The following is a 9715-nucleotide window of genomic DNA, read 5'->3' on the forward strand; positions in this document are numbered from 1 at the left end:
GAGTAGAAATTCCTCTAACAAAATATGCCTTGAGTTTCACAGCAAGGGGATAAAACAAAAGTAGTCTTTTTTTGTTGTTGGTCCTGACACATTCACTTAAGGCCAAATCAGACAGACGACCACAGGAACACTAAAGCAGAAATTAGGTTGAGGACAAGCAGCCCATATTATACTGTTATTTTCTCAGATGGAGAGAGAAAGAAACCAGTTTAGTCATTTATTACTTAAATAGTAAGAGAATGGATTCAGATGGATGGATTGCTGTTATGGTGGCTGAACAGAGGCTCAAGGTGTCAAGTTGAAACATTTCTCCTTCCAGCGGTGGCCTATTCCCTTCCTTTACTTCCATTGTTTGTTCTTGTAGTCCCACTGGGCAGAGAAGCCCGTGATTGGATTGATCCGCATATCCAGCATTCTCTGGATCTGCTTAGCCTGCCACTCCTCACCAAAGGTATGAGGTTGGGGTGGGTACACTGGGACAAAGGAGAAAAAGAACAGCAAGTGTAAGGATGGAACAATTGCCCATCCATGTGATAATGGCTTGAGGAAGTTTAGCAATCAACCATGAGAAATGCAGTAGCATAAAATAGTTTAGACATGGCATAAGGTTGAAGGAATGAGGCATCTGGAGAGCATGCTCCAAATGTTAAAATAACCTTTAATTAAGTCTTACCATAGTGGCACTGCCAAAAGACCACCAGACCAGTGATGCCAAAGACTATGAACATCCCACCAATCACAGTCTTCCACTCATGGGAGGGCCTCTTCATCTCAGGATAGGTGTGGTTGAACTTCAGCCTGTACACTGGGATACAGAAGGAGAAATATTAAGAATAGCAGGATTAAAGGCTGTGACATGAGAAGGAATGAGAGGGGCTTACAGGCGATTTTCTCCTCCTTGGACAGTGCAGTCCAGGGACCCTTCTCCTTCTGTTTCAGGCTCTTATCCGTAGAGTCGAGGACATCCTTCCATGGTCTGTCTGGCAGAGGGGTGTCCAGACGATCCAAGTACATTGGCTGGGACATGTCCAAGTTGTCGGAGACCTCTACAGTACAGGAGATGGGACACATTGTTGATAGAAAGTATGTGTGGGAGAGTTTGCGGTGAAGACCTCAGGTATGTGCTTGTAGCACCATTCAGTACTTGAAAGTCAACACCACCATCTGCTGATAATAAATGCAATGGCACAGCAGGCCATGCCATTTCAAATGTACCTAGCTTGAATAAAAGCGTCTACACAACACCAGAGCTCTCCAACCCTAATCTAGCACACCTGATTCTAATTAGCAGGTTGATAAGCTGAATCAGGTTAGTTACAACTGGGGTTGGAGTGAAAACCTACACGAGGGTAGATCTCCAGGAACAGGGTTGGAGAGACCTGAACTAGGCTGTGTAGTGACTTTTTAATACATTAGAAAAAATATATTAAATCAATTATTCCAGCAGACAATTATGCATGCAGTTCAACATCAATGATTACCGTGGTGGTCATGGCTTGACATCCTTGCACCACTGTTTGTCAGTGCCAAAACTGCTCGCCTGGAAAGCAAGCACCCCACAAATCCTTTTGTCAGGTGAAGCATCTGAAAGACAGGTGAGGACGAGACAGAACAATATTTAACCCCCAATAAAATACGTCTCCACATAACTGATAAGTACAAAAGTGACCAGGTATTTTAACAATAACCCAGGCCTTCCCGCTCTGCGCAATAACAAAGGTTGAGATGAAATGGCCTAGTTTCTTTAGGGACTTCAAAGACTAATTTGCAAACACAGAAGAAGTCAAATCTATGGGCTAACTGGCTACTGAAGTTACAGCCCACAAGCTCACCTTCAGAAAGTGATTAAGAATTTCTTCTGACACCTGTTTAAAGGCTATGCACTGATTGACTAATCACTCTCACCTGTGCAAGGCTAACCCTTCTCAAATCAATTAAAATCAAATGTTATTGGTCACATACACATATTTAGCAGACGTTATTGTGGGTTTCATGACTCCAACGGTAGATGTTGGGATCTGTCAGTGTGAGAGAGAATGGCGGAAGCGGATACTGACTTTGAATTTGATGGCGCTAGCAAAGATGACAATGAGGGTGCTGAAAATACTGGATGGACTACAGTCGCTAAAGCATGGATAAAGAGAGCTAAAATCACAGTTAAAACACTGTCTAGTTAGCATACTCCTCATGTCACAACTACTTAACAGTTTTGTAGTAGGAGTGCAGTTTGAGGATGGGAAGATGTACCTGGAACATCCGCTTTGATGTTGCCAAGATGGTGAAGAAAGTGATGGGTTGTGTGGAATCTGTGAGGGGGACCAGGTGTGGAATTTTGTAGATTTTTTTGGTAAAACAAACAGAGCGTGTATTGCGCCTCACAGAATCAAGGAGAAAGACTGCTTTTGATTTTCAGAGCAGGGCACCAATCAAGGGTGTTATTTCTGGAGTCTTTGTGGAAGTTGGGGCTGAGAAGAATGAACATTTCTGAAGTAGTTGGGGCTTGACGATTGAAAAGAAAGATAAAGAGCATGTCTGTGTTACTGTTTTTGATGTGGAGCCCCTCCCTACACATGTCAAGATGGGATATGTGAGTTACCCTGTGAGGGCATTTGTCCCCAGGTTACTGCAGTGTTCCAACTGCAAACCATTTGGGCATGACATTGTGTCAAGTGTTTGCAGAGAGCATGACTTGACTGATTATTTTTCCTGCGGAAGATGATGACGTTGGATGTCGCAATTGTGGTGGGAAGCATGCACATGACTTCTCTGAATGTCCTATAAGGGTGAAGGAGGCAGAGATGGCTAGGATAAGAAATGTTCAGCGTGTCTCCTATGCCGAGTCAGCTAGAAAATTAAAGAATGTTCTAGTGGTTTGGTAGTCCTGGAGACACCACAGTCCAGTGCTATGGGTGCCGTTCACAAGGTGCAGGATCCAGATACCCTTGTCGTGAAGAAAGTAAATAGTTTGGCATTTATTGCTATGTCGATAACCTGCACTGCGGGAGTGGAAAGATCAATAATCATTGTATCTGCAGCTGAACACTTCTTGGGAATGATGGCTTGCTGACTGGAGCAGCAGTTCCGTCCTCTCATGTCACCAGATCTGAGTAGGGCTCTGAGTGTATTTTGAAGGACAGAGTTTTTTGTTTGTGTTTTGTATTACTGATGTTTGAGTGGATTAAAGGTCCCGCACAGTAAAATAAAATAAAATGTTATTTGTCACAAATAAACAAAAGTAAAAAATAAAAGAGCAACAATAAGATAACAATGCCAAGGCTATATACAGGGGGTACCGGTACCGAGTCAATGTGCAGGGATAGAGGTTAGTCGAGGTAATTGAGGTAATATGTACATGTAGGTTGGGGTAAAGTGACTATGCCTAGATAATAAACATAAAGTAGCAGCAGCATAAAAAAGGGGGGATCAATGGTATAGAGGTCCTGGATGGCGGGAAGTTTGGCCCCAGTGATTTACTATGCCGTACACACTACCCTCTGTAGCGCCTTGCGTTCAGAGGCCGAGCAGTTGCCATACCAGGCGGTGATGCAACCAGTCAGGATGCTTTTGATGGTGCAGCTGTAGAACTTTTTGAAGATCTGAGGACCCATGCCAAATATTTTCAGTCTCCTGAGGGGGAATAAGTGTTGTCGTGCCCTCTTCACGACTGTCTTGGTGTGTTTGGACCATGATAGTTTGTTGGTGATGTGGACACCAAGGAACCTGAAGCTCTCAACCTGCTCCACGACAGCCCTGTCGATGAGAATGGGCTCGTGCTCGGCCCTCCTTTTCCTGTAGTCCACGATCATCTCCTTTGTCTTGATCACGTTGAGGGAGAGGTTGTTGTCCTGGCACCATACTTCCAGGTCTCTGACCTCCTCCCTATAGGCTTATCGTAGTCGGTGATTATGCCTACCACCGTTGTGTTGTCAGCAAACTTAATGATGGTGTTGGAGTTGTGTTTGGCCACGACTCCAACACAGGAGGGGACTAAGCATGCACCCCAGAGGGGACCCCTGTGTTGAGGATTAGCGTGGCAGATGTGTTGTTGCCTACCCTTACCACCTGGGGGCGGCCCGTCAGGAAGTCCAGGATCCAGTTGCAGAGGGAGGTGTTTAGTCCCAGGGTCCTTAGCTTTGTGATGAGTTTTGAGGACACTATGGTGTTGAACACTGAGCTGTAGTCAATGAACAGCATTCTCACGCAGGTGTTCCTTTTTTCCAGATGGGAAAGGGCAGTGTTGAGTGCAGTAGAGATTGTGTCATCTGTGGATCTGTTGGGGTGGTATGCAAACTGGAGTGGGTCTAGGGTTTCTGGGATGATGGTGTTGATGTGAGACATGACCCACCTTTCAAAGCACTTCAAGGCTACAGACGTGAGTGCTACCGGTCTGTAGTCATTTAGGCAGGTTACCTTGGTGTTCTTGTGCACAATGACTATGGTGTTCTGCTTGAAACATGTAGGTATTACAGACACTTGCCAGTTGGTCAGCGCATGCTCGGTGTACACGTCCTGGTAATCCATCTGGCCCTGCGGCCTTGTGAATGTTGACCTGTTTATCGGCTATGGTGAGCATGATCACACAGTCGTCCGGAACAGCTGGTGCTCTCATGCATGCTTCAGTGTTGCTTGCATGGAAGTCATTTAGCTCGTCTGGTAGGCTTGCTTCACTGGCAGCTCGTGGCTGGGCTTCCCTTTGTAGTCCTTAATAGTTTGTAAGCCCTGCCACATCCGCCGAGTGTCGGAGGTGGTGTAGTAGGATTCAATCTTAGACCTGTATTTACGCTTTGCCTGTTTGATGGTTTGTCTGAGAGCATAGCGGGTTTTCTTCTAAGTGTCTGGGTTAGAGTCCCCCCCCTTAACGCGGCAGCTGTACCCTTTAGCTCAGTGCGGATGTTGCCTGTAATCCATGGCTTCTGGTTGGGGTATGTACATATGGTCACTGTGGGGACTTCGTCATCGATGCACTTATTGATGAAGCCGGTGACTGATGTGGTAAACTCCTCAGTGCCATCAGATGAGTCCCAGAACTTATTCCAGTCTGTGGTAGCAAAACAGTCCTGTAGCTTAGCATCTGCGTCATCTGACCACTTACGTATTCAGCAAGTCACTGGTACTTCCTGCTTTAGATTTTGCTTGTAAGCAGGAATCAGGAGGATATAATTATGGTCAGATTTGCCAAATGGAGGGCAAGGGAGAGCTTTGTACGTGACTCTGTGTGTGGAGTAAAGGTGCTCTAGAGTTTTATTTTTCTCCTCTTTTGCACATGTAACAGGCTGATAAAAATGAGGTAAAACGGATTTAAGTTTCCTTGCATTAAAGTCCCCAGTCACTAGCATTTTCTTGTTTGCTTTTGGCTTTATACAGCTCGTTGAGTGTGGTCTTAGTGCCAGCATATAGATGAAAATTATCTTCGTAAATAGTGTGGTCTACAGCTTATCATGAGATACTCTACCTCAGGTGAGCAAAACCTTGAGACTTCCTTAATATTTGATTTCGCGCACCAGCTGTAATGGACAAGTAGACACAGTCTGCTACCCCTTGTCTTACCGGAGGCAGCTGTTCTGTCTTGCCGATTCACGGAAAAACCAGCCAACTGTATATTATCTATGTCGTCGATAAAATAGCACAATTGGTTAGGAGCCCGTCCTACTTCCCAATAATTTTTTTTGCATGACCAAAACATCAACCATCAAATTTTTACACTATTAAAATGCTCAGAATTGAAGAAATCGTACATTTTCTACCATCTAACTATCAGGACGCCTGAAAGAACAGGTTGAGTAGGCGGGGAGTTTATATTCATGAGCTCGCCTTGACTGACAGTTGTTTGAAACACCATTGTGGTCGTTGCCAAGTAACAAGGTAAATAATGGGCCACGTCCTTCCGAGCCTAAATGGTATAGACCCTATCGGTATTAGATAGAATGTCGCGACCCTGTTCACCTGTGGGAAAAACAACCTGTGGTTACCTAGGTTACACCATTGGCTCACAGCAAAAACTTTACCTTTTTCAAACGCAATTTTCTTGTTCTCTAATTTGTTTTAGTAAATTACAAAACTACATTTAAGAAAAGTACCACATGTCCAAAGATTACTTTTCAAAATGGTCTGCTTCCTAGTGTTCTCACTACTTAGAATAACATAATATTGTATGTCTTCACTCATGCCCCTTTTCATGACGATGCTAGCAGTCACTCAAGTGAGTACTAGCTCGCTACTGACCAGAACATTAAGCTAGCCAAGACCAACAACACAAACAAACGGACTATACAGCTACGAGTCGTGAGTTGATTTACAAACGGCAAAGAAAATTCAAGTAGAGGGGGTACAAAATGGTCAGATTAATACTGCCATTGAGAAAATTCAAAACATGACCTTTTTCAAGGTCAGTCTCGCAAAAATAAGCATTCTTGCATTCTATCTACCCGCTATTCAAAGTGCTCTGAACAAATTAAAGGAATCGTTAACAAACTTTTTAAAATTTTTATTATATATATATATTTTTAAAATAAAATAAATAAATAAATAAATAAATATTTTTTTAACAACAAATCAATACAGAAAGTACATGAGGGAACACAAGTATATATAGATTATATACAATGGACAATCGAGCTAGGGGGTACAATATCACATTACAATTACACAAGGACCATACATACACTTAGTATTTAACTGTCTTAAAATACAGTTCAATTTCTTTTTGTAGGGTAAGAAAATGTGTTTTTTTGTTTGTAAATGTACATTTGTGTATATGAAATTTGGCCAAAAGAATAATGAAATGAATTACATAAAAATGTTTCAGCTTATTTCTATCGTATGTAAAGAATCCAAGCAGTGCATCTCTCCACAATAGTGTAAAACCTTCATAAATGTGTTCAATTATACATCTACTGATGTCTTGCCACAGTTTTCTTACATGAATACAATGCCAAAAAAGATGCAACACTGTTTCTGGGAGGTCATTACAAAAGAAGCAATTTGAGTTGATGTTTTCCTTAAACTTCTTCATATAGTGGTTGGCAGGATAATATTTATGAATCATTTGAAAGGAAACTTCCTTAATTTTGTTAACAAGTAGGTATGTGTGTGGCAACATCCAAACTTTTTTCCAACAGATATTATCAATAAATCCATTCCAATAAGGCATGACATAAGGTATAGATACAACATCCTGCTGAAACAAGATCCGTATCGCTCTGTTGTTGAATGGACCAAAAGAGAAACAAATCTTTCCTACTGATGAGTCAACAGGGTCAATAGAAGATAGGCTCTGAGGGTCAGGTCATGACACGTTCCTGAATAACAGAGCAACACCTGAGGGAATGGCGTCTAAAACAATTGCAAAATCTTTAGGTGTTACAGGGACCTTGTAAAGTGATAAGAATTCCTTATAACTGAGTAAAAGACCCTCTGCATTTACCAGTTGGCTCACCAATAGGATATTATTTCGGAACCAATATTCCAAAAACAAAGAAGTATTTTTATACAATATATCCCGATTATTCCATATATAATATCTGTGTGGAGAAAAATTGTGTTTATAAATTAAGGACCATGACAAGAAAACCTGCCGATGAAAAGCAGAAAGTTTCACTGGAATTTTGTCAATATTATAATTGCAAAACAACATGAAGTTAAGGCCACCAAAAGTAGAGAAGACACGATGAGGAATAAAATTCCAGATAGAAGTGGGTCTTCTTAGGAATTGTTTTATCCAATTGATCTGGAATCGTTCACATACATTGGCACATTCTAAGATCCAATGACAGTATTGGTAATGTGTTTTCGACCCTCCCTTGGTCATATTCTCGCGAGGCAGATTTCTGGGATCAATTGGTAAACTCTGTTTTACCACCCCAAGATATCCCTGCACAACGTCTATTTGCACCCCAACTGGATGGAAACTACAAGTGTAATGGTTGTGCTCAATGCAATGGTACTTATAAATGTAGATCATTCAAACACCCCCAAACAGGGAAACAAATCACAATCATCGTTATCACGTGCTCCCCTAAGGCAGTTATTTATCTTATAACTTGTCCTTGTGGTAAAAACAATGTGGGTAAAACAAAGAACGAATTAAAAGTATGAATCTCGGAGCATCGAAGCACCATTAGGTCCAAAAACTCAACTTACCCAGATGCGTCCCACTTTTTGGAAGCAAACCACTCGATTTCGTCCCTACGCTATATTGGCATTGAACATGTCACCCTCCCTAGGAGAGGGGGTGATCTCGATAATTTATTGTTAAAACGAGAGGCTGCCTGGATCTTTAATTTAAAGACCCTTGCTCCCTTCAGTCTCAATGTAGACTTTGATCTGAAGCCATTATTGTGATTTTGCTATTGTAAATGTTTGTAGGCCTATGTAGCCAAATTGTATCTATGATCGTATGCTATCGATTTGTTTTTTGTATGCTATTTTAATATATAACAATTAACCAATGATATCAGACCACACCGGGCCATGATTACAGACACCTACCTGTGTGTGTCTTTTGACACTATATAAATTAGTCACCCCGCAGTGTTTGTAATTATACCCTGATGAAGACATCTTGTCTATCGAAATGTTGGACATTAGGTTATTACATTTTTGCATATGAGCTCCAAGAGTGTGCGTCTCTCCTTTAATTTTTTAAGTGTTCTACTCCGCTAGCCAGCACCTCACCTAAATAGGTGTGCGTATATTTCGCCTCTGAATCAATGAAGGTAACCAGTAGTGGACTTGTGATATTTGTTTGTGTTTCTTCTGACCAGAAGAAACGCACACCTATTTTGATCTTAGGAACAGGGCACCGTTGAAAGGAGTGATTTCTGGGATAGAGTTAGGTGTGGAGTTGAAGCAATTGAAGTTGAAGATTCCTGGTGTTTGTGATGCCTGTTGTTTGATGCGACACAGACCAGGTGGTAAGCATGGTGAAACGGAGGAGTAGCTCAGTCCTTTTGAGTCATTCTTTATCTGACAGTCATGTTAGGATATATCAGTTGTCCTGTTAGAGCTTTTGTGTCGAATCCACTGCACTGTTTCAGGTGCAACGTTTATGGTCATGTCACAGCAGTTTGTAGGAGGGAGATTCCAAGATGTGGGAAGTGTGCAAGAGGGCATGGGACAAAGGATTGTGTAGTTTCGGTGGATAAAGTTTGTGTGTGTCAAATGTAGGGGTGCCCATGTCAACTATAGGGGTCCAGCACAGAGGGAAAGGCCAAAGAGTGATATATGCTTCAGTAAGGTTTGTTTCTTAGTGTTCATGGCAATGGTTATCAACTGTACTGCAGAAATGGAATGCAAATCCCAGAAAATATATGTTGTGGAGGCAGCTGCACAGAATAATTTGGGTATACGAGATGTGACTTCAAAAGAGTTACAGGGTGTGTTGAGTGGTGGTGTCCTGTCCTTCCAGGCCGTTGGCATGGTGCAGGAGCAGATGGAGTCAAAGTAGTTGAATGGGGTAGTGGGTTTTTAATGAGTCTAGGGTTAGTTTTAGTTTTTTTACTTATTTATTTGTAATTTTTATTACTTTTTTTCTCATTGGATTTATATTATAGTCCAGTTGGTGGCTGTAATGCAACACATTGAATGACAACTGCCGTTAAACTCAAAAGGGAATGAACATTCTCTTCGGTTGAGGAAGCGGGTCAACGGACAGTGGATGAAGCGAGATGGTGGTTGGAAGAGCGTTTGTTTGAAATGGAAAAGCATCGCGGTAGTG

General features: G+C 42.0%; 1 protein-coding gene across 1 annotated transcript; it reads right to left on the reverse strand.

Annotated features, from left to right (window-relative positions):
• Positions 1-212: 212 nt before the first annotated feature.
• On the reverse strand, positions 213-1035 carry LOC120058926. The gene is made up of 3 exons (XM_039007674.1): positions 882-1035; positions 674-805; positions 213-473 (listed from the first exon to the last, which is right to left on the reverse strand). Exons 1-3 carry the CDS (start codon positions 1024-1026, stop codon positions 340-342), a joined length of 411 nt encoding a protein of 136 aa, XP_038863602.1. The 5' UTR covers positions 1027-1035; the 3' UTR covers positions 213-339.
• Positions 1036-9715: the final 8680 nt, after the last annotated feature.

Source organism: Salvelinus namaycush, chromosome 14 (genome assembly GCF_016432855.1).
Source record: "Salvelinus namaycush isolate Seneca chromosome 14, SaNama_1.0, whole genome shotgun sequence".
In the NCBI taxonomy this organism is placed as follows: Eukaryota; Metazoa; Chordata; class Actinopteri; order Salmoniformes; family Salmonidae; genus Salvelinus; species Salvelinus namaycush.

Bases quoted from the DNA above. Each gene is read 5' to 3' on its own strand.
- LOC120058926 (XM_039007674.1), bottom strand. From the start codon at position 1,026: ATGTCCCAGCCAATGTACTTGGATCGTCTGGACACCCCTCTGCCAGAC. The intron at 806-881 runs GTAAGCCCCTCT...TCTGTATCCCAG, and splicing joins CAAGGAGGAGAAAATCGCCT to TGTACAGGCTGAAGTTCAAC. The intron at 474-673 runs GTAAGACTTAAT...CCTTTGTCCCAG, and splicing joins CTTTTGGCAGTGCCACTATG to TGTACCCACCCCAACCTCAT.